At 40.7% G+C, this 25,734-nt stretch overlaps 1 protein-coding gene across 2 annotated transcripts in view; it reads right to left on the minus strand.

Annotated features, from left to right (window-relative positions):
• The window catches only part of NMNAT2 (nicotinamide nucleotide adenylyltransferase 2), a 225,398-nt gene that overhangs the window by 157,986 nt on the left and 41,678 nt on the right, over positions 1–25,734 (minus strand). For both annotated transcript variants that reach the window (XM_027565547.1, XM_027565546.1), the window contains one exon: positions 7,628–7,773. In XM_027565547.1, coding sequence (XP_027421348.1) covers positions 7,628–7,712 — 85 coding nt within the window. In that variant the 5' untranslated portion in view covers positions 7,713–7,773. The remainder of the gene's footprint in view (positions 1–7,627; positions 7,774–25,734) is intronic.

Here is a 25,734-nt window from a genome sequence, read left to right on the forward strand (position 1 = left end):
ATTAATATTTCTTCATTTCAAAATTTTTAGCACATCAACCTTCTGGGTTATATCCTGTTCCTTGGTTTGAGACACGTTCTAGATGGGAGAGTTGCCTATCATAATTAGCATAATTATGTCCACTCAGGATTCAGTCAATCAGTTCAGCAGGAGAAAGTAAACCTGTTCATGTAGGCAAAAATATCTACATTTTTTTTCAGCCATTATTCTCATGTCATTAGCAGGCACAGCCCTTACCAATGAAACTACCATGAGTGATGCATGCGTTTCCATTATTGAACCTTCAACTTACCAGTGAATTAGAATTTCCAAGCATCCACCAAATGTATTAGGTTGGCCAAAAAGTTTGCTTGGGTTTTTCGCAACACTGTATGAAAAAACCTGAATGAGATTTTTGGTCAGCCTTATATTATATTATTACAGCTCTCATCACAATGTTGGGTAAGTTTTGGAATGGTCTTTTGAACTGCATCAACTGTTTTCAGTTTCACAGCCTCAACATTACAAAAGAGTCAACTTTAGGGTTATAATAAAGCTAGCAAACTCTTTATCTTTTTATTTCCATAATGTTAATGAATTTCAATATATTTCTTGAATGAAGAGCTTTGAATAATCCAAATGGAACCTACTGGGAGTTTTCATTTGAAGTTTCAGATGTCTTAGGCTACAAAGAACCTTTGAATTTAAGTATTTCCTTCTTTTGCATTAGGCTTCCCTGGTGGCTCAGACAGCAAAGAAATCTGCCTACAACGCAGGAGACCCAGGCTCAATCCATGGGTTAGGAAGACCCCCTGGAGAAGGGAATGGCAACCCAGTCCAGTATTTTGCCTGGACATTCCAAGGCCAGAGGAAGTTGGCAGGCTACAGTCCACAGGGTTGCAGAGTCAGACATGACTGAATGACTTTCACTTTCTTTGGCATTAGTATTAATATTTGGTTAGAATGCATATTCCCAAAATTGTAGAGTAGGAAATATGAATCTTCACTTTCCTCACCAAACCCAAACCTGCTTCTTTTCCATAATGTTCTTTATCCATCCACCTTGGATTAAAACCTGCCAATTACACTAGACTATTTTGCCATCACCTACCCATCAAATCACAAAATAAGGATCTTTTACCTTCTAAATATTTTTAAATACACATTCACTCTCCATCCCAAACCCCACCAACCTGGGCAAGGTAATAGTCTTTTCTGACTCGAACTCTGTACTGCTGAAATAGGTTCCTAGCTGGTCACCACATCTCCATCCTTTCCCTTCACCAATTTATATTCAAAATTCAATTAAATCACAATTTCATGAATATGATTATTACATCCCTTTTCTTAAAAAATGCAATATTTGTCATTGGCATTGGCATAAACTCTAAATTCTTTAACAGGACGTAAAGTCTTCATGATTGATCAGAATTCCACCTAACTTTCCAGTCTTATCTCTTACTACCCCCCGCATCTTGAATCCTCCTGAGCTCTTTTGTTCTAATATGTCATGGCTCTCTATCTTATCACCCCAGACCTTATGCATGCTTGATTCCTCCACCAGGAACAACATTCTACACATTCATTTTTTTTTTTAAATTCAACAACTATTATGAAGCAAAGACTTGCTTTTTGCAATTGTTATTATATTATACTATTGGGTTGGCCAAAAGAGTTTGTTCAGGTTTTTCTGGAACATCATACAAAAACTCAAATGAACTTTTTGGCCAATCCCATATGCAGCTGTGCCGTGCTTAGTTGCTCAGTTGTGTCTGACTCTTTGTGATCCCGTGGACTCTAGCCCCCCAGGCTCCTCTGTCCATGGGGATTCTCCAGGCAAGAATACTGGAGTGGGTTGCCATGCCTTCCTCCAGGGGATCTTCCCAGCCCAGTGATCAAACCCAGGTCTCCCACACTGCAGGTGGATTCTTTATTGTCTGAGCCCCCAGGGAAGCCCAAGAATACTGGAGTGGGTAGCAGATTCCTTCTCCAGGGGAACTTCCTGACTCAGGAATTGAACTTGGGTCACCTGTATTGCAGGTGGATTCTTTACCAGCTGAGCTACCAGGGAAGCCCCAACCCCATATTATGGAGAGCCTATTCCATGTTAGGTACTAGTCAGTAAATCAATAGTTAAACCAAGCATAGTTTCTGTCTCAGTAAAGTTTATTGTCTAGCATGGGAAATAGTCATGAAACAAAGAACGAGATTAGAGTTATGACATGGAAAATATAAAGTTATGCAGGATCAAATGTCAGGTAACCACAATTAATATAGGAGTCAGTGGAGGTTCCCTGAGGAAGTTCTGCTGAGGCTAAAATCTGAAGGATGAGTAGGAGCTAGTTGTGGTAATAGAAGAGTGGAGAAGGAGGAGAAATGGTGAAAGAAATGTCCCAGCCACACAGTTAAATGGACAATACACAAATACTGAGAAAAGAAATAACTTGTCCTCATTATAAGACTTCTTTGGTGGCTCAGATGGTAAAGAATCCGCCTGCAATGTGGGAGACTTGGGTTGGGAAGATTCCTTGGAGAAGGGAACAGCTACCCACTCCAGTATCCTGGCTTGGAGAATTCCATGGACAGAGGAGCCTGGTAGACTACAGTTCATGGGGTCACAGAGAGTCAAACATGACTGAGGCTTTCACTTTCACTTTTTCCTTATTATAAGCATAAGATAGCATAAGATATTGGGAACAGATATCTCTACTGAATATATTTTGTTGGTGGTTTGTTTTGCAAAGGTAAACAATTTATAAAGTTCTCATTACCCTTTGTTGATAACTAAGTTCAATGGCTCCTCTTTTCATAAATGCTGTTGTAATTAAAGGAATAAAAAAGCATCTTTGGTGAGATACAGAGTCTGTATATCAGGAAATTGATTCTATTTGACTTTTGCTTTATGATTGTGAACAAATGACCTAAACCTGTTCCTCTGCTTTGTTGTTTATAAAAGAATGATGATAACACTATCCAGTTTAACTTATAGGGTGGTATCAAATAGTGGTGCAAAAGCACCACTTAATGAGCCATACTGCTTAATGATCTTTTTTAAAATATGCATTTCAAATACACTAAATAATTTCTTGATTTTAGACTGTGACGGAAGAGCCTGGTAGGCTGCAGTCCATGGGGTTGCTAAGAGTCGGACACGACTGAGCGACTTCACTTTCACTTTTCACTTTCAAGCATTGGAGAAGGAAATGGCAACCCACTCCAGTGTTCTTGCCTTGAGAATCCCAGGGACAGGGGAGCCTGGTGGGCTGCTGTCTCTGGGGTCGCACAGAGTCGGACACGACTGAAGCGACTTACAGCAGCAGCAGCAGCTACATATTGGTAGCAACTCAAATTAATTTTTCTTATGATTCTAGCTGTAGCAATAGGGGCTGCAATTCCAATTTCACAGCAAGTAGAAAGTCGTCTTCATTAGCTTTCAAGAGAAACAGAATTGGATTATGTCTCTTTTCAAAAAACCCAACTGTTCAATTCAAAAATATTTTGAAGCAGAAAAACTGGAAAATCCAATTATTTTGCACTCATCAAATAAACAGGACACATTTCTTCTGTGATCAAGTCCCTCAATTCCTTTACTTTTCATGGAAGTTAATCTGATCAGTCTTTCCTTACTTTTCTGTTTAAACTTACTATCTGATCTCCCACTAGCATTCATGCATGCACGTGTGCCAAGTCGCTTCAGTCATGTCCAACTCTTTGCGGCCCCATGGACTGTAGGCTGCCAGGCCCCTCTGTCCATGGGGATTCTCCAGGCAAAAATACTGGAGTGGGTTGCTGTTGCCTCCTCCAGGGGATCTTCCTGACCCAGAGATCTCTCCCACTGGCATATTTATTGACAAACATGGCAATACAAATGCAAAGAAAGTTTTACTGAAATATAATCTCTCATGCTTAATAACTAAGAATTTACAGGTTAAAAAGAAAAAGAGAGACTTTCTAGCCTCATGTTATTTTTGTATGTAATAAGGCAGACATGAAATAAGACACCATGGGTTTAGGGGTCTACTTTGCCAAAACCTTTTATTCATCCCTGAAAGCATTTTAGTTACAGTTAAGTATATAGGTGTCAAATATCTCTATCACAAATACTGATCTTTTCTTACATGTTTCCATAGTCATAAACAAGAATAATATCAATTCCCCTTTCAGAATCAAAGGACAAGTTCATTCTGAAATATTTTATACATATTGAGAACTGTACAAGTACTACTTCACAGAGATGAAGAGTGAGTTTTTAGTTCTGAATGTCACTTTTTTGTTTGTTTGTTTACAGTCTCTTTTTTCTTTGGTGAGCAAAACTGGATTTCAAAATATAGGAGCCCTCTTAAAGGTGTCTAATTTCAAAGTCCTATTGGGTCTTTAATTAAATTTATTTTTTGCTGTTTGTTGTTTAGTCTCTCAGCCATATTTGATTCTTTTGCAACCCCACGGACTGTAGCCCTCTGTCCATGGATTTCCCAGGCAAGAATACTGGAGTGGGTTGTCATTCCCTCCTCCAGGGGATCTTCCTGACCCAGGGATTGAACCTGCAGCTCCTGTTGAGGCTCCTGCCACGTCTCGTGTACTGCAGGTGGATTTTTTTTTTTTACCTCTGAGCTATGGGGGAATCTTTTTTTATTTGACTGCGGCGGGTCTTATTTGCAGCCTATGGGATTTTCGATCTTCACTGGGGCATGCAGGTTCTTTTAGTTGCAGCATGTGAACTCAGGTGTAGTACGTGGGATCTAGTTCTCTGACCAGGGATGGAATCCAGGCACCCTGCATTGGGATGGCAGGGTCTTAGTCACTGGACCACCAGGGAAGTCCTTGTTTGGGTCTTTTAAAAGTTTTTCTATTACTAATTTCAAGAATCTTTAAGAAGTTTGATCATTTTATTGCATTAATTCTGTATTGTTGGGGGAAATTTTTTAAAAGTCATTTAAAAGGAGAAAATAGATCATGGATGATTGGTTTCTTTAGAAATGGGGAAGAGCTCTTAAGGAAATGCATATTTAGGAAACTTACTTAGTTGATGGCAAATTTAATTCTAATCTGTTAGTATATGCTTGAAGAAAATAGAGTTCATGGAATTATACAGTCAGAAGATTAGTGAGCGCTTCTTTCTGCTTTTGGTACAGTGCAAAGGCCTATTCAAGAGGAATCTGAAATGTGGGGTTCAAGTCTCATTTCTGCCACCCACTCTCCATGTCACTTAAGCTACTTAAGACAGCCACTTGGCCTCTGAACATCAGTTTCTTGTTTGTAAAATGGAGATAATGATGCCTTTCTTATAAGCTTCTTACTAGGAATAAGAGACATACACAATGGAAATGCTTTGTAAATCAGAAGCTGCTTTACAAAAATAAATTAACAAAACTTATCACTAGCTCAAAGATTCCCATAAGAGAGTCTACAAGAAATAGCTTAATATGTACTTCAGGTTCTTGTTCCCTTTTCAATGTATATGTGCTAAATCCTTCATTAGGTTATAAGCTCCTTAAAGCCACAGTGGGCACACCACATCCTCTTTGACGTTGCTCTCTGGACTACACACTCAAAGGCTTTGTTGACAGATATTCTCTCCTCTTCCTCAGTTCCACTGGCAAGCAAAAATCACTACTGTCAAAAAGTCTAAACCCCTCTGCTGTAATCCATATTTATTTCCTTATATTCTCTCCTCTAAAGTCACGGAGAATTGGTAGGTCAGCAGCAACTTAACAAAGCCTCAAGGCAAAATCCTTTGTTCTCAATCTAAATCTGCCCCTTTTGCAATACAAAACAAGTGGAATTAAGTACATCCTTGGCTCCAGGAAGAAAGGGAGAGTACCTGCTGGCCCACTAAAAATTTCTAGAGCCACGGAATTCCACAGGAAAGTCCCCCTCTCTCTGGGTAACTGAGAGGAATAAAGTATAGCAACATAAAATGGCTAGAGTAAAGACTCACAGAGAAGAACAGGACTGAAGACACCAAAATCAAAAGAAGGTGAAAAGAGAGTGTTCCCAGGGCACTGATACTGTCTTAGAAGGCTGATGACTTGCTCTGCTCTACCCTCATGCTTGAACAACAGTCTTTAATAGGTAAGTTGGCACCAGCTCCTGACTCAACGCTTTTAAAAGTGAAAGTACCGCGGTGAGGAAGAGATGGCTACCTCAGTCTCCCTCCTAGAATCCTATGAATGTGCCTATACGATGCGCACTCTGCTCAAAGTATACTCTTTTCATGAGGTTTTTATTAGGGGTGCCCAGTTCAACTCACCTGTTAGCTTAAAAGAAGAATATTTTTTCTTCGAAGCCACCTTGCCCTGTCTTTACCGATACATCGTGGCTTTCATTAAACAGCCCTTAGGAGGGCCCACGCATTCCTCAGGCTCGGGGTAAACACGTGTGTCGGCAGGCAGCTCCGGCGCACCCTGCGTTTCAGCACCACCGTCTCCGGACAGCGCCTCGCTGGCCGGCCGGGTTGAGGCCTCCTGTCCTTCATTCATCCACCCCCGGCCCACTCGCTTTCCTCTTCCCTCAGTGCCAGAAAAAAAGCACCCCAACTTCTAACTTCTCAATCCTTGCTACTACAGTGGCCTCCGCGTCCCTTCCTCGGAGTCTAAACGCGCACGCCCCGGCACCTTCGGGTCCTCCGGCACCAGCACCCGAGCAGCATCGGTGGCCCGAGACCGCCCCCAGGCAAGGATCACCTTTCCCTCGCCACTTCTGCATCCCAACCCAACAGCCAGGAGCCCCGGTTCGCTCCGTCTCTCTCTTCGCCCCAAAGCCTCTGAAAAAAAACGCGCGACAATGCCCTCTCCCCCCGCCCCAACACACAACACACGCGCGCGCGCACACACACACACACACTCATACACACACTCGCACAACGCAAGCCTCGCGGGTGCCATCACCGCCCTGGGCAGAGCCTCAGCCAACTTGGGCCCCATCCTTCAACACCGGCTCGCAGAGGGCCGCCCGCAGCGACCGCCCCGCCTCCTCCCCTTCCTAGGCGACTGGTCCCGGCAGCGGAGACCAGGCCCCCGCCCCCTGTCCCCCCACCTCCACATTCACTAAGCCTTCCGCCTCGCGCGGGTAATACACGGTTCACAACCCTCAAACATTTGCCCCGGGCCGCCCCCCAAACCATCAGCCAAACCATAAACGAATCTCCTTGAGCCCAGCCCAGTTCCTGGTGTGTTGTGTGTGTGTGTTTGTGTCTCCGAAGCCTATACATCATTAACTCCTTCGAGCTTTCAGCCCAACCTAAACAAATAGCACGTTATCTCCGACCCCCTTCTACCTTCTCCGCGCCCCAGCCTCTTCCCCCATCCGGATCCTCATTCGCCAAGTCTCCAAACGAACCACCGCACCCCAGCCCTCAAACCTCGACCTCCCACCCAACCCAAAACAACACTCGCCTCCAGCCCCTCCCATCCCCCACCCCATGGCCCCCCAGCAAGCCGGGTCTGGCCCGAGCGAGTGACGCCTCGAAAGAGCAGCTGGCATCCCCTGCCGGGAGCCCAGGATAGAGGAGCTGACCTCTCACCAGCTGGATCAGCCAGCACACCCCTCCGGATGGGCACTCGCCAAACCGTCACACGCCCTGGAAAACACAGGTGCCGGGGAAAGGAGAGAGGCGGAAGCAGTCTCGGGGGTGGGCGGGAGGACTCACCGAACATCTGAATGTGCCCTTTGGTGATGGGATTGAAGCTGCCGCAGGCGAGCAAGATAACGTGCGTCTTGGTGGTCTCGGTCATGGCGCGGGCGGGTCCCTCGCGCTGGCCCAGGGGTCGCTTCTCTTTTTGTGTCTCGATGTGTCTGCAGAGGGAGAAAGGAAGGCGAGGCTCCGGCGGTGGATGCTGTGGACTCCGAGGAGCCGCTCCAGACGCAAACCGCGTCACTCCCCGCCTCCCTTTAACGCTTGCAGCTCCGGCAAGATCCGAGGCTGCCTTTGTACATGCTAAGCTCCGTTCTGCTTTCCTTCTAGCTTCTTTCGCGTCTCTCGAGCTGGTCTCCGTCTCCTCCCTTTCTCTGACCCTACCCCACCTCACCCTCTCTTCCTTAGTGTTTATCTACAAATCAAGATGTGGTACCCAAGCCCAACCCTGAACACTCCAACAGGCAACGATCAGCACGGTGTGAACCCTTTCTCTTTTCTCCTTCTGAATTAGTTTTCCTCCCCTAATCGAACATTTTTTTTTCTGTCGACATCAACTTTCTCCAACATTTCCAGCTCCATAAGTGTTTGATTTTAAGAACTGTTCTCTTTCTCTCCCTCTCAAAATTTTAAGTGAGAAATGACAATTGATCAACTGGGGAGTATTTACTTCTTGTCTTTCCCCCCTTATCTCATGGTTTTGAACTACTGAACTGAGTCCAGAGCTTGACCAAGTGGTTGCCAAGATATAGGAGGAAGCTGAATCCTTCTCCTGGCATACTGCTCCTTTTGTGCCTTGAAGCAATGAGAACACGGATGTCACAGAGTTACTAAAGCTGTGTTTAAAACTATTGTGATCTTACATAAGCTATCAAAATTCAGACAAAGATTTACCCATTCATAAGTGTTTGAGTGTCCACGATGTGTTAGACTCTGATATAAACCCTGCTGATAAAGCAAAGTCTCAGTCTTCATCAAGTTTACATTCTACTGGAAAGAGTCAGACAATAAACAGAGAAGGAACATATTAGATGGTGATTGTGCCACACACAATAAGTGAATGCAGTTCACTCTCTGACAGAACAAAGGGTGAACGAGGAGAGGGGACTAATTGAAATGAAGAAGTTAGGGAAGGCCTCTCTGCGGTGGTGAAATTTAAACTGTGACCTAAATGACAAGGAGTTGCTAGTATAAATATTCTGGGGCAAGGAGGGGTTCATTGTCCTAGAAATGAAAGGCCAGAGAGACTTGAGTGTATGAATAATGGGGAAAATGCGAACAGAGAAGATTGGACTGGTGATCAGGACCAAATCAAGTAGGGCTTGTAGGCTAGGGTAGGGTTTGGATGTTTTTCTAAAAGAAATAACTTAGAGAGGAATAACAAAAGGAAACCACTGAAGCTTTTAGGCAGGGAAATGACAAGTAATTTACATTTTTATAAGATCACTCTGGCTTCTCAGTGGAAAATGGGAAGACAAGGAAAGCACTTAGGAAATCCCGCTGGTGGGTTGGCAGGTGGAGTTGTCCTTGGCCTAGGTTTTACAGAGGTAAAGCTGATGAGAATAAAATGGTCTCGGGATAAGTTTTGTTGGTAAAGTTTACAATCTTTGCAAATGAACTAGATGTGAAGGAAGGGAGAAAGAACAATCTAAAAAAGTGTCTAGAAATTTGGCTTAAGTACATGAGTAGATGGAGAATGAGAAAGATGGGGAAAGAAAGTTTCAGGGATGACCAAGTGTTCTAGTCTGATACAAAAAATAGACCTAATAACTCGAGATTTTTTTAAATGGCATTAAAAAATGAGATATAATTGACATATACCATTGTATTAGTTTTAGTTGCATGTAATAACTCTGAACTTAGAGATCCATAAGTACAAATATTTACCTTTCTGGGGCTTCTAGATTCTTAGGTAAATTTCTACTTATTTTAATGGGTTGGTCATTGTTTCTTATTTAAGAGCATGTATTTGTGGTGTACAGTAAATATTTGTTATACTGAACAGCAAATCAATCTTAATATGCATAAAGTTTCTAGTTTAAAGACATGTTAAAGACATCAGAATTGATATATATTTTAATGGTTTTGTATCCTTCCTGATATGGGATACAGACTAGTGCGGTAGACAAGCAGGAGATGTTTAGGGGGGCCTGACTTGGGTTTGAAACTCTGATACTTACTAGCTGAACAAAAAATATTTATTTGCCATGTGCCAGGCACTTGATTTAGGGGCTGTGAACAAACCAAAGTTCCTGCTTTAATACAGCTCACATTCTAGAGGGCAAAACAGATCATTAAAAAACAAAATAAACATAATGGTAATAGATACCATAGGCTTCTCTGGTGGTAAAGAATCTGCCTGCTGATGCAGGAAATGCAGGTTTGATCCCTAGGTTGGGAAGATCTCCTGGAGAAGGAAATGGCAACCCACTCCAGTATTCTTGCCTTGGAAACCCCAGGGACAGAGGATCCTGGCAGGCTACAGTCAATGGGCTCGCAAAACGTCGAACACAACTTAGCAACTGAAGAACAACAATGACAACAGACATCACAATGGGAAGGAAAAAAAAGCTAGGTGAGAAGAAAAAGAAAGGGAAACCCTCCTTTATTTAAGTGGTCATAGACGGCCTCTCCAGTAAGACGGGATCTGAGCAAAGACCTGAAAGAAGTGAAGGAATGTGTCATTTGAATATCTGGGGAAGAACATAACCTGAAAGAAAGTGAAAGTGAAAGTCGCTCAGTCGTGTCCAACTCTTTTGGACCCCATGGACTATACAGTCCATGGAATTCCATGGAAGGGAAGTAGCCATTCCCTTCTGCAGGGGATCTTCCCAACCTAGGAATCAAACCCAGGTCTCCCACATTGCAGGTGGAGTCTTTACTAGCTGAGCCACCAGGGAAGCCCGATGCAAAGAGCCTGAGGAGCAAGAGTGTTTGGGAGTCTTCAACAAGCACACCCGTACGCCTGGAGCAAAGAAAGTGAGTGGAAAATGGTGAGAGATAGATTGGAAAAGTAGGACAGATCAGATAGGGCCTTACAGGCCCTTGTTAGGGCTTTGGCTTTTTCAGAGATAAGAAGTCACTGGAGGGTTTTGAATGGAGAAGTGACATGAGATGACTTACACTTGAAAAGTATCGTTTTGGCAGGAAATATAAATTCTGGAGTCATCAGTATAGTTTTATATTTAAAACCATGGGAGTAAATGAGGTCACTTTGGGAGTAACAGATATACATAAAAAGAAGAAAAAGAGGTGCTCAGACTCAGCTCCAGGACACACCAAATGAATAGCTGACATTCACTATCAACAAGCCCTGGCACTGTAAGCCATCTACAGATGTTAATTCATTTAACACCAAAATTCTGTGAGTTCAAATAATTTTATCCCATTTTAGAGATGCGCGTAAGGGAGAAGACAGAAATGAAATAACTGGTAGGAGTAAGTGTGGAGCCAGGTTCAATCCCAGGTACTTTTAACTGAAGGCCCTGCTGTTGATCCAAGGCTATCTCGTCTGGTTTCACTGCTACGCTGTACAGGCATACCTTGTTTTGCTGAACTTCACAGAGACTGTTTCTTCTGCAGATTGAAAGTTTGTGGTAACCTTGAGTTGAGCAATGTGTACCCATACCGTTTTTTCCAACAGCATTTGCTCACATCAGGTCTCTGTGTCACCATATTCAAGCTTTTCCATCATTATTATACTTATGACAGCGATGTGCAATCAGTTGTCTATGGTAATTGTTTAGGAGCACTATGAACCACACCATGTGAGATGGCAAACTTAAATGATAAATCTGTGTTCTGAATGCTCATCTCCCTCCCTCTCCTCAGGCCTCCTTATTTCCTGAGACACAATAACATTGAAATTAGGCCAATTAATAACTCTCCAGTGGCCTGTAAGTGTTCGGGTGAAAGGAAGGGTCGACTGATGTAGCAAACTCCATTGCTGTCTTATTTCAAAAAGCTGCCAGAGCCACCCCAACCTCAGCAATCACCACCTTGATCAGTCAGCAGCTATCGGCATCCAAGACCCTCCATCAGCAAAAACTTTATGACTTGTTGAAGGTACAGATGATGGCTATCATTTTTTTAAGCCAAAAAAAGCATTTTTAAAAATTAAGGCATGTACATTTTTAAGACATAATGCAATTTCAAAGTTAACTGACCATGCTGCTGCTGCTGCTAAGTCGATTCAGTTGTGTCCGACTCTGTGCAACCCCATAGACGGCAGCCCACCAGGCTCCCTCATCCCTGGAATTCTCCAGGCAAGAATACTGGAGTGGGTTGCCATTTCCTTCTCCAATGCATGAAAGTGAAAAGTGAAAGTGAAGTCATTTAGTCGTGTCCGACTCTTAGTGACCCCATGGACTGGAGCCTACCAGGGTCCTCCATCCATGGGATTTTCCAGGCAAGAGTACTGGAGTAGGGTGCCATTGCCTTCTCCATAACTGACCACAGTACAGTGTAAACATGAATTTTATATGCTTTGAGAAACCAAAAAAAAAATCCATGTGACTCACGTTATTGCCATATTCCTTTATTGGGGTAGTCTAGAACCAAACTTGCAATATCTCTGAGGTATGTCTGGACATTTTTATACATTCATAAAAATAAGGATGACTATACCCACACCAAGGAGAAGGCAATGGCAACCGACTCTAGTACTCCTGCCTGGAAAATCCCATGGACAGAGGAGCCTGGTGGGCTGCAGTCCATGGGGTTGCTAAGAGTCGGACATGACTGAAGCTACTTAGCAGCAGCAGCAGCATACCCACACCAAACCACAGAGATGTGAAGGTTACCAGTAATATATGTAGAACACCTAGCATATAGTAGATGGTCAATAAGTGATACCCATTTTATAAATGGAACTTTGTAACAGCGTTTGAAGAACAGAGAATCACCTTACCAAGCCTTCAGGCCTTCCCCTCCTCTATAGAGGAAAAATGGAAAAGTAGGCAACAAAATACTTGCTGGAATGACTCGGCACTCACTCTACAAGTTAATTTTAATAAAAGGAAAGAAAACAATGTCTAATTCAATATTCCCACACAGAATAGTGGTCAGTAAATATTCACTGATGAATTAAATACAAAATGCTCAGAGAGTAACAATGAAATGTGAATTTGTAATACAATGCAATAAATATGTTTAGTCTTGTAGGTTATGTCTTAAGGCATAGTTTAAATTCTATAGATTAGATTAATTGGTTGTGATTCTAATTGACTCTTGTAATTTTCTTTGCTGAGGATCTCTAATTTGTGTATCCCCAAAGAGGGCTCTGGAACTGAAACAGAAAAACACTGAAAACAAATCTTGGTTCTGCCACTTGCCAATTGTTTGGCTTTGGGTCATTTATTGCTAAGACTGGAGATACAGTGGTCCACCCTCATCCCTGGTTTCAGCTACTTACGGTCAATGTTGGTCTGAAAATATTAAATGGAAAATTCTAGAGATAAACAATTCATAAGTTTTGACTTACATGCTGTTTTGATTAGCAGGATGAAATCGTGTGCCCTCTGGCTCCATCTTTCTGGGACCCCCAACCACCAACAAAATCTGTTCCTGACAACCAAATGATGATCCAGGATCATCCAAAGCAGACAATCCTTCTTCGGAAAAATCCTCAGAATGTCAATAGTAGCCTAATGCTCGGTCATTCACTTCACTTCATCTCATCATGTGTTTCATTATGTTACATCATCACAAGAAGGGTAATACAGCACAAGAAGAAATTTTTGAGAGAGGGACCACATTCACATAATTTTTATTACAGTATATTGTTGTAGCTATTTTATATTATTATTGTTGTTAATCTCTTACTGTGCCTAATTTATAAATTAAATTTTATCATAGGTATTCACATATAGGGTAAAATATAGTATATACAGGATTCAATACTATCTTCAGTTTCAGGCATCCACTGGGAGTCTTGGTGTATCCCCCATTGATAAGGGGGGACTGCTGTACTATATATAATACATGTCCTGTGTATTTACAGGGGTTCTATATGGTTTAAATAAGACCATGTGAGAATAAATGAGTTTTTTTTTAAAGCATATCATCAGCTTTAGGCTAAACTCTGTAGTTGTTATATACAAAATACTTATTGTTTTTGAGCATTTAATTATTCTGTTGATGACTTTATCAAGGGTGTTTCTGCGAGTTCCAATCTTACAGGGTAATGACTTTGGGAATGTGCTAATGTGCTAATAGTGTATATATATCTCAACCAATGAAAACAAATACCAAAAAAACATACTAACAACAAACTTATTCTCAGGGAAGATTCCAAGGCTGGTTCACAAGATATAGAAATACTAATAGGAATGTTAATCATTGCATAATACATGTACCTTAGTATATATCATGATCTATTCTCAGGGGTGTTTATTTTAACTTAGGTAATATAATTTGGTTCAATATTTCAACTTCCCAACAGCTGGGTAATTGCTTTAGGCTGAAAAAGAACCTGAGTCATTCTCCTACAGCCTAAACCTTGCAATCTGCTCCAGCCAGTTCAGTTTCCAAAAGGCTCAAGGCACATAGTCCAACCCAGAACATTCCTGGCAATAAATATCTATTCTGATGGGCAAGCTAAAGTGTCTATTGAGTCTGATTTGAAATGTGCATATGTGAAGTCTAGCAGAGTGGGTATGTATGCTCACGTATCTCCCTATTTACTTAGTCTGGGTTAATCATCCATGGTGGCTCAGATGATAAAGAATCTGCCTGGGAGACCTGGGTTCAATCCCTGGGTTGGAAAGATCCCTGGAGTAAAGGAATGGCAACCCACTCCAGTATTTTCACCTGGAGAATTCCATGGACAGAGGCAGGCTACAGTCCATGGGGTCCCAAAGAGTTGGACGCGACTAACATTTTTTGTTTTTACACACATCACAAGTCAGGGTAAAACAATTCCATGTTTATGAAGCTGGGTTCCTAAGTAATATTAGGAATCATCCTTTATAGGAAGTGCACAAAGTCACACACACAAATGTAGCTCCCTAGTTCCCGGGATCATGTTAGATATTGAATATTTATTTCATGTTTCTTGGTAAAAATATGATTATGAGAAAAAAACATATTATTCTGAGAAAACCATGACTCCTTGGGATTCTCTTCACTTCTCCACATTTCTATAGTTCTCTCTGCTTTCTCCACTTCTCTTCAAAATAAACATCTTCAGGGATACAGCTAAAGTGACTGGTTTTATTCTCTCATTTTCCTTACAAGCAAATATTTTTATGTCTCTGGGGTGAAAAATATCCTAAAAATTAAGATCCCCGTTTCTCCAGCTCTAAATCCCCAGACTCTTATTCAGACTTGTAATTTCTCTAATTATTCTAATCATGTTTCAAAAACAAAAGATGTTTCCAAATTTTAAAACCTGATTATCAATTATAAACATACCAATTCTTCTGGCACTACAGTGAAAGAAAAAAAATGTACATGGGTCTTTATAACCAAAAAAGCATTGTATACCATTAAAAATAAAAAATTTCTTCAACTAGTTCAGAAATTTGCTGCTTTATTTATCATGGCTTCTTTCAGATAATGGGGTGAAGGGCACATACGAGTCACTGCTTTCATCTTGAGACCAAAGATTTCACTACTTATCATAAAGTTTTCCCAAGAGAAATGGGAGGTAGGAAAATCAGTTCTAACAGACTTAGCAAGAAGTGTAATTGATTAAGAAGTAAAATAATTCCCTGAAATGACATCTGAGACTATCTCTGCCTCCCTCCTTTAAGTCACCCAAATGGAAAACACATTTGGCTCAAGGGAGCATTAAATAAAGGATGGAGGACTTAAAATACAAAATATTTTTTCCATTACATCAATACCTCACAATTTGGTTAAGTCAGATAGAACCCAGAATTTCAATCCCATCATTCCTCAAATTTCGGAGATGTAGAAAACAAGTGGAGGTTCCACTTCTAACATCCCAAACACCCCAAAATCAAACTCCCCCAGGAAAAACAGGTGTACGAACTAGACAAGGAGTGCCAAAGATGGTGTGGCACGATACTTTTTATTACCTCTGTGACGGCTCTAGAGATGTAGCTCAGATTAAAGATTATCCTGGGATGTGACGAATAGCATGGTAACTATAGTTAACAATAATGTATTGCATATTTGAAAGCTGCTGGGAGAGTACATCTCAACAGTTCTCATCAAAAGAAAAAAATATTTTTTGTAACTATGTATGGGGACAGATGTTAACTAGACTTACTGTGATCATTTTGCAATGCATGCACATAATCAAATCATTATGTTGTACCTGAAATGACTACTGTTGTTTTTACAGGATCTTAGTTCCCCAACCAGGGATCAAACTTGCGCCCCATGCAGTGGAAGCACAAAGCCCTAACCACTGGACCACCAGGGAAATCCCTAATATAATGTTATATGTCAATTATATCCCATTATTATTATTATTTTGGATGCACCATGCGACTTGTGGGATCTTAGTTCCCTGACCAGGGGCTGAATCTGGCCCTTGGCAGTGAAAGCATGGAGCCTTAATCACTGCACCGCCAGGGAATTCCCCTTTATATTTCACTTAAAAAAAAAAAAAAGACTATGCTAACAAGAAAATGGATGGTGATCACTAAACTATGCTGCAGAATTTGAAGGTCACCAAAGCAAAAGCCAAATGCAAATACAGGCCCCACTCCACCTTTTTTTTTCCCATGTCCTAAATTTTCAATACTAATGTCTCCTATGTTAAATAACTAGGATGGGTTATCTGCACATGGAGACCACTGTTATAGCACTGATCTGTTATCTAAGAAAATAAGTTTGCTAAAGAATTTTTGTTTCCCAATTTGATTTTTTTGACTTGGCTGCGCCCAATCTTAGCTGTGGCACATGGCATCTTCACTGTTTGCTGCGGCATGTGGGATTTTGTGGTTGTGGTGTATGGGATCTAGTTCCTTGACCAGGGATAGAACCTGGGCTCCCTGCTTTGGGAGCACGAAGTCTTAGCCACTGGACCACCAGGGAAGCCCTTGTTTCTCAATTTAAGTGAACAAAGACATGAATAAAGCAAGACAAAGGAAGATACAGGAAAAAAACTGTATATCTTACTTTCCAGCCAATTACTTTCTAAATATCTCCAGAATTGTTCCATTTTCCTTTATCTTTCTGCTATTTTTCAGCTTCAGGCCACCTTTCTCTCTCTTTCTCTCTAATTATAAAAGAATTCTGGCTGGACTTCCTGCCAGTAATCTTTCCCTTCCCTAAGGCATCTTTCATATTCCAGCCAAAGGGATATTTCTGTAAAATATAAATCAAACCGTATCACTCTCTAGCTTTGACTCCTTCGGTGGCTTCCCATGACCCTTAGAATACTATCCAAACTCTTAAGCATCTAACAAGTTGTCTCAGGATCTGGTTCCTAATTGCCCCCCCTCCACACCCTATCTCTTTACTCCAGCCATATGGAACTTCTTTTAGGCTTCAAATGTAGCATGCCCTCTCTTAGCCAGTAGATGCAAACTTGAATCTACTTAATCTACTTCCAGAGCCTTCTTTGAGCCCCATGGGTGTGAGTGAATGCCTCTCCTCACAAGTACTGTTTTTCTTGTATCACAGCATTATCACTGTGTCCTGCATTGTGACTGCCTTTTGATTTGCTCACCTTCTTCATCAATGTTTATTTGGACCCTACCACGTACCAGACAGTACGTTTAGCACTCTGCATTCATTATACCACTTAATTTTCATGGAATCTCAGTTAAGTAGGTTCTTTGATTATACCTTACAGATGAGGTAACTGGGACTTAGACAAGTAACCTGTTCAAGTTCACACAGCTAATAAGTGGGGGAGGCAGGCTTTGAACCTGGGTAGTCAATCTGATGCTTCTATTATCCAACTTGCCCCAAACTTCCATAAGAACAGGAACAGCTTCTGTCTTGTTCACTGTTACACCCCAATGACCGTCACAGTCTGGTACATAGCAAGATTTCCTAAGTGTGGGACATGTTTTGCTTATGGTTGGCTCCACTCTGTAGTTAAATTTTAACTCCTACTCTGAGTTGGATCCACACAGTCAAAGGCTTTGGTATAGTCAATAAAGCAGAAATAGATGTTTTTCTGGAACTCTCTTGCTTTTTCCATGATCCAGCAGATGTTGGAAATTTGATCTCTGGTTCCTCTGCCTTTTCTAAAACCAGCTTGAACATCTGGAAGTTCATGGTTCATTTATTGCTAAAGCCTGGCTTGGAGAATTTTGAGCATTACTTTACTAGCGTGTGAGATGAGTGCAATTGTGCGGTAGTTTGAGCATTCTTTGGCATTGCCTTTGGGACTGGAATGAAAACTGACCTTTTCCAGTCCTGTGGCCACTGCTGAGTTTTCCAAATTTGCTGACATATTGAGTGTAGCACTTTCACAGCATCATCTTTTAGGATTTGAAATAGCTCAACTGGAATTTCATCACCTCCACTAGCTTTGTTCATAGTGATGCTTCCTAAGGCCCACTTGACTTCACATTCCAGGATGTCTGACTCTAGGTAAGTGTGAGTGATCACACCTTCGTGATTATCTGGGTCATGAAGATCTTTTTTGTACAATTCTACTGTGTATTCTTTCCACCTCTTCTTAATATCTTCTGCTTCTATTAGGTCCATACCATTTCTGTCCTTTATTGAGCCCATCTTTCCATGAAATGTTCCTTTGGTATTTCTAATTTTCTTGAAGAGATCTCTAGTCTTTCCCATTCTATTGTTTTCCTTTATTTATTTGCATTGATTGCTGAGGAAGGCTTTCTTATCTCTCCTTGCTATTCTTTGGAACTCTGCATTCAAATGGATATATTTTTCCTTTTCTTGCTTTTCGCTTCTCTTCTTTTCACAGCTATTTGTAAGGCCTCCTTGTACAGCCATTTTGCTTTTTTGCATTTCTTTTCTATGGGGATGGTCTTGTTCCCTGTCTCCTGTACAATGTCACAAACCTGCATCCATAGTTCATCAGGCACTCTATCTATCAGATCTAGTCCCTTAAATCTATTTCTCACTTCCACTGTATAATCATAAGGGATTTGATTTAAGTCATACCAGAATGGTCTAGTGGTTTTCCCCACTGTCTTCAATTTAAGTCTGAATTTGGCAATAAGGAGTTCATGATCTGAGCCACAGTCAGCTCCTGGTCTTGTTTTTGCTGACTGGATAGAGCTTCTCCATCTTTGGCTGCAAAGGATATAATCAATCTGATTTCGGTATTGACCACCTGGTGATGTCCATGTGTAGAGTCTTCTCTTGTGTTGTTGGAAGAGGGTGTTTACTATGACCTGCTTTATTGACAATGCCAAAGCCTTTGACTGTGTGGATCACAATAAACTGTGGAAAATTCTGAAAGAGATGGGAATACCAGACCACCTGACCTGCCTCTTGAGAAACCTATATGCAGGTCAGGAAGCAACAGTTATAACTGGACATGGAACAACAGACTTATTCCAAATAGGAAAAGGAGTCCATCAAAGCTGTATATTGTCACCCTGCTTATTTAACTTATATACGGAGTACATTATGAGAAACGCTGGGCTGGAGGAAACACAAGCTGGAATCAAGATTGCCGGCAGAAATATCAATAACCTCAGATATGCAGATGACATCACACTTATGGCAGAAAGTGAAGAGGAACTCAAAAGCCTCTTGATAAAAGTGAAAGAGGAGAGTGAAAAAGTTGGCTTAAAGCTCAACATTCAGAAAACGAAGATCATGGCATCTGGTCCCATCACTTCATGGGAAATAGATGGGGAAACAGTGGAAACAGTGTCAGACTTTATTTTCTGGGGCTCCAAAATCACTACAGATGGTGATTGCAGCCATGAAATTAAAAGATGCTTACTCCTTGGAAGGAAAGTTATGACCAACCTAGACAGCATATTAAAAAGCAGAGACATTACTTTGCCAACACAGGTCCGTCCAGTCAAGGCTATGGTTTTTCCAGTAGTCGTGTATGGATGTGAGAGTTGGACTGTGAAGAAGGCTGAGGGCCGAAGAATTGATGCTTTTGAACTGTGGTGTTGGAGAAGACTCTTGAGAGTCCCTTGGACTGCAAGGAGATCCAATTAGTCCATCCTAAAGGAGATCAGTCCTGGGTGTGCATTGGAGGAACTGATATTGAAACTCAAACTCCAGTACTTTGGCCACCTGATGCTGAGAGCTGACTCATTTGAAAAGACCCTGATGTTGGGAAGGACTGAGGGCAGGAGGAGAAGGGGATGTTAGAGGATGAGATGGTTGGATGGCATCACTGACACAATGGACATGGGTTTGGGTGACTCTGGGAGTTGGTGATGGACAGGGAGTCCTGGCGTGCTGTGGTTCATGGGGTCACAAAGAGTCGGACATGACTCAGTGACTGAACTGAACTGAACTGAGTTGGATGTTTTAAAAACGAAGAAAAGGGTTGCCCCAAATAAATCTGAACAGGTATTTGTAAAGCCTGTTAACTATAAGATCTGTGCACCTTTTCTTCCCCTCTCCTGTCAAGATCTCTTTAGACCATGGTTGCATTGTTCATTCTGGAAGGAACAGAGTCACTCCCTGGGACAGGTTATTGCCAGCTGGAAGTAAAGATCCTTCCTCCAAGCCCTCTATGTATGTTCCTGAATTTTAGGGCCTGGAAAGAAAGATATAACATTTCTTACACTCCCTTGCAATAAGACTTCTGGATACTAATTACATTCTATCAGGGGGATGTCCTGTGTGGGATTTAGAAGGCAAAAGTGATGTGAAAGCCATCTTATTACTGTTCTTGCTGCTAAGCGACAGAGTTGATGTGTGTGTGAAGGCAGAACCCACATTCAGTAGTCCACAAATTCCTGTCACCAAAGTCAAGGGGGTTGAGGGGCGGTTTGACAGCTTCCTATGGACTACAGCTGTCATGCTGTACCTTGAAATCTGGAGTCATGTGATGGCCCCTAACTTCAGCTTCTTTAGCACTCCCAGTGAATTTTGTAAGCACTTTTGTTTTTAATCCCTTTCTGCTTGAACTACCTATTGTTGTTTCTGTTTCCTGAATTGAAACCTACCTGACACATCGCCTTAAATGCCATATTTAACTGTACCCACTTTTTGTGTAGGCAAGAGCCAATTACATAAAAATGCAGTTATTTTGGAAGTGTAAATATGCAATGAATAATAAATTGATTGACAGGAATTAGAATAATGGGTGAAACAATTATAGGGTTTGTGTGTGTGTTCCACAAGTAGGGGAAGGGAGATGATGGGAAGGATGAATCAAGCAGAACGAAAGATGATGACCAGTAAAAGAGAGAGAAAAATGAGCAGAGAACCCTAGGGTTCTATGAGGCAACAGAAGAGCAGAACTAATCATCAGTTTTTTATGAAGAACCATTAATTGTTTACATGTGTGGAACCTTTTACAGCTCACAGTGCTTTTATGTGTATTATTCTATTTGATTCTTGTAATAAATGATGTTGTGAACTAAGCTTTTGTAGGTTCCGTTATGGACTTTTCATATGAAGAAAGAAAGCAAGGCTCAGGGAGTTTAAGTGACTTCCTCAAGGTTACAGCTAGTAAGTAAAGAGATCAGAGCCTTGATTCCAAATTCCAGTGTTCTACTTGAGGCTGCTGGCCACAAAAATCATTTTGGCTTAAGAAAGAGGCAGAATTGAGGAATTCAGACTTCAAGGATGATTAGCATACTATTTTAAATCTGAATATAAAAGCTGCAGAGCCCAGTCATAAAGACCTTTGCCTTACTCAGGATTAGGATGTGCCTTTCTTTGTTTTATTCCCAGTCCCTAAGCCCTGAGAAGTAGGGCCCCAGTGGCCTGGTAGGGGAGTTGAGGAGCAAAGTGAGCTCAGTTTTCTATGCTGGATAGGTAAAATCTGGTATTTTGTAAATAGTCTTGGCTTAATGGTCCCATACTGTAGTAAAGTCACTCTTGTGCTTAAAAGTCTGACTGAGTTCTCACGACTTATCATAGGAAAAGACACTGGGGCAAAGTAAGGATAAGTTTTGGTTCTAAGGTCACGTTAAAGACAGGACCCTTTTAGTGCTCCAGCAAGACTCATGGTGAATGGGATGCTTTCTTTGCAGGGGCCGCTGATGTCTGTGTCCACCTTCCACACAGCCCCCCCTCAGCTCTCACACTTCCTATCATCTCTGTCAGTCCTACTCTAAGGGAAGATAGGCAAGACGTCTTGTTTGGGGTACAGAGAGAGCTGTCTCCACTAGGGCAGTGTCACGTACAAAGAGCTACTCAGAAGTGGCAGGGGAGAGGGAAGGATGAACAAGCTGTCACTCAGGGGAATCGCAAGGAGCTGTGCTATTACTTATTCCTTCTGCCTGGAGGACACCTCAGTATCTGGTGAAAGGATGACCGTCCTCAGTCCCCTGGGTAACTGGCATGCATCTGGCCCTGATTTTGGAATTGTGGGGATGAGGGAAGTTTCCTGTAGTTGCTCCCTTGATTAACCACTCCTCCACCCTACACACATAAAAGATGCACACCTTAAACAGGATTGCAGGGGGGGTACAGGAAAAAAAATTCTTAAGAAGCTTGGTAAAGCTTTGGGTACAAAGACTACACTTATCCCAGGTACTTAGTGTTCATTCATTAAAGCCTCCTCCGCAGGATTAGCTCTTAACCTCTGGCTAGACCAGTCCTCATTGAAAAGGTGCTGTTTAAAGTGATAAGGCATTCAAATTACTAAAATTATTCTATATTTTTATATCAAACTGCAGTGCAGGAGACCTGGGTTTGATCCCTAGGTGAAGAAGATCCCCTAGAGAAGGGAATGGCAACCCACTCCAGTATTCTTGTCTGGAGAATCCCCTGGACAGGCTACAGTTCATGGAGTTGCAAAGAGTTGGATACAATGAGCAACTAACACTAACTCAATTTATCTTCTTTCTAATTAGTCAGAATGAGTGTGACAATATAGAGATTGCAAACTTGTTTAAGAAAGAAATTCCAGAGTTAAAGAAGAGAGTGGTTGAGACCCTTTTTTTTAAAGCTCATCAGACTTGGAGGTTGCCTTTGAAACAGATGGTAGGAAAGATACTTTTCCTTTCATGTGTGTGGTAGACACTGTTGTTTGCCAATTCTCTTCTTCCTTTTTTAGACTCTCATTCCCAGCTCTCTTGGAAGCTAGTGTGGCTATGTGACCCAGTTCTGGCCAATGATACATGAGGGAAATTAGGCTGGGGTGGGAGGAGCAATTTACTCCTGGGAATGATTTCTATTTCTGATAAAAATAGGGATGGGAGTTCAATACAACTGTATGAAAATGTGATGTTGGAGCTGCAGCAGCAATTTTGTTACCATGAGATGAAAAATCTGAGGATGAACATTCAACACTTAAGGATGTCAGAGTAGAAAGATATACATATATATATATATATAAATTTTTTTTAATTGAGCAGCTTCCCAAACCTGGAACTATCTCCACATAAATGTGTTAATTGCTTAAGCCATTCTCTGTCACTTATTCTGTGATTTGCAACAATATGTATCTTGACTGATACAACAGAACTGGCAAAGAAAAGGATTCTTCAAGTAGAGTTGCCATTAACCCATTTGACACCTCTGTGTCAATTAGATAAGGTGCTTCTTCCTCTAGATGGATTTCAAGTCCTAATTATTTCCTTTGCCAAGTGCCCTGGTGCCTTATAGATCACCAGCTTGCCTCCTTAAGTACATCATAAGGCTGCCTCTGTTCAAAGGGTTTGGGTGCCAATTCCAAATAAGAGGGAGAAGGCAAGAATTCCTTTTGCTTACTGACTTAATTTACTTTTGAGACTGACTGACTAAAATTTGGGCTGTTGTTATTGTTATTGCCTTTCATTTTAAAAAATGAAATTGTTTTTAACTCCAAATTCAATATTGGATTTTTCCATTCAATAGTGTACCCCAAAACACAATTCTGGGAAAAATACTAGTTAGTACGAAATTCTTTTTTAAGTTTGTACTATCACATTTCTGCTAATAATCTGTTAAGACTGAGCTGACGAAAACTGTATCAGAGGAATATAACCATCTGCAGTATGAAATTGTTATGTGTAGATTATTTAATTCTCTTACTCCTCTGTTAAAACTGCTAGAAGCATTACTTTTGTATAATTAGCATGACATCATTTATCCTTCACCTGATGCAAATAAGTTTACATATTAGGTTAGTGGCTTCTCATTAGTTGGCACTATGTCATTTTCATCATGTCCAATCAAAGTTTCAAATTATTAACATAAGCCAAAGTATTTTTCTGTGAAAATACCTTTCCAATTAATGTTACCACTACAAAATCTTAGTTTTGCCTACATAACTGATAAAATTAATCAATATGAGTATAGTAATATATGCAGAACAATTACTATCACTTTGAGATGCAAATTAACAGGAATTTTCACTCATTTAATATTATATGCTGTTACTTTAGGTATTCATTAGTGCAAACTCACCGAGAAACAAACATGAGTACTAACATATGACAAGACTGAGAATACTCTTAGGTGATCATAAAATATAAACACAACATTTAAAAATTCTCTTTGAACTCCTAGATATGTTGGAGAATTTGGGCATAATGCATATAATACAATAGGATGATGGCCTGAATAGACAAAACAATCATCATAAGTAGACTCAGATGTTATAACTAAACAGGGTAACATATATATATATATATATATATATATATATATATATATATTATAATATATATAACAGGTAGGACTTCCCTGATGGCTCAGAAGGTAAGGAGTCTGCCTGCAATGCGTGAGACCTGGGTTTGATTCCTGGGTCTCGAAGGTCCTCTGGAGAAGGAAATGGCAACCCACTCCAGGATTCTTGCTTTGAAAATTCCATGGACAGAGGAGCCTGGCAGGCTACAGTCTATGGGGTCGCAAAGAGACAGACATGACTGAGTGACTTCATTATTCACTATAATGTATATTATACATTGTATATATGCACTTACATATATATATATCAATTTATGATTTACCATAAAGCTAGAGTAATAAAGACTGTGTAGAATTGGCAAAAGGATACATATATAGATCAATGGAACAGAAGAGGCCAGAAATGATCAACTGATTTTTAACAATGTGCAAAAGCACTTCAATGGAGAAAGCATACTCTTTGTAATAAATGGTGCTGAAGCAACTCAACATACATACATACGCAAAAGAAATAAAGGGGGAAAAAAGAACCATGTCATAGACGTCATACCTTATGCAAAAATTAACTCAAAATGGACCATACACCCCAATGTAAAATAGAAAAAACAAGTTTCTAGAAGAAAAATATAGAAATTTTCATCATCTTTGACTTAGTGATGTTTTAGATATAACAACAAAAGCATAATCCACAAAAAGAAAAAATTGATAAACTGGACTTATCAAAATTACAGTGTTTAGCTTTGCAAACAAACAAACAAGAAAACAACCATGTTTAAGAATGACAAAACAAGCTACAGAGCTGGAGAAAATATTTGCAAATCACATGTCCAATAAAGGACTTAAAGTCTGAATATAAAAAACTGTTGTAATTCAATAAGAAAACAACCCCCCAAAAAGCTACTTTTCAGAGGAATTATACAAATGGCAATATAAATATATGAAAAGATGCCCAAGTCACTAATCATCAGGAAAATGAGAATGAAAATCACAGTAAGATACCTCTATTCACCTACTAGAATGTTTAAAAAAATTTTTAACTCAGCAATTCCAAATGCTGGTTAAAATGTGGTGCAACAAGCACTCAGTCATTGCTTGTGGAAATACAAAATGGTACTAGTTTGGCAGTTTCTTGACAAAGAAAAACATGTGGTTATAATATGGCCCAGCAATCCCAATTCTAGGTAACTACAAAAGTGAACTGAAAACTTTGTACATATAAGGGTCTGTAGTGAATATTTATAGTAGCTCTATTCATAATCACTAAAACTGGATGTAACTGAGATGGCCTCAGAGGTAAACAGATTCACAAATTATAATACATCCATACAATAGAATGTTATTCAGCAATTTTTACAAAATGAACTCTTGATTCACACAATAACATAAATACATTTGTTATGAGAAAGAAGCCAGACCTCAAAGATTACCTGCTGTATGGTTCTATTTCACTGGCATTC

Source organism: Bos indicus x Bos taurus, chromosome 16, assembly GCF_003369695.1.
Source record: "Bos indicus x Bos taurus breed Angus x Brahman F1 hybrid chromosome 16, Bos_hybrid_MaternalHap_v2.0, whole genome shotgun sequence".
Lineage (NCBI taxonomy): Eukaryota > Metazoa > Chordata > Mammalia > Artiodactyla > Bovidae > Bos > Bos indicus x Bos taurus.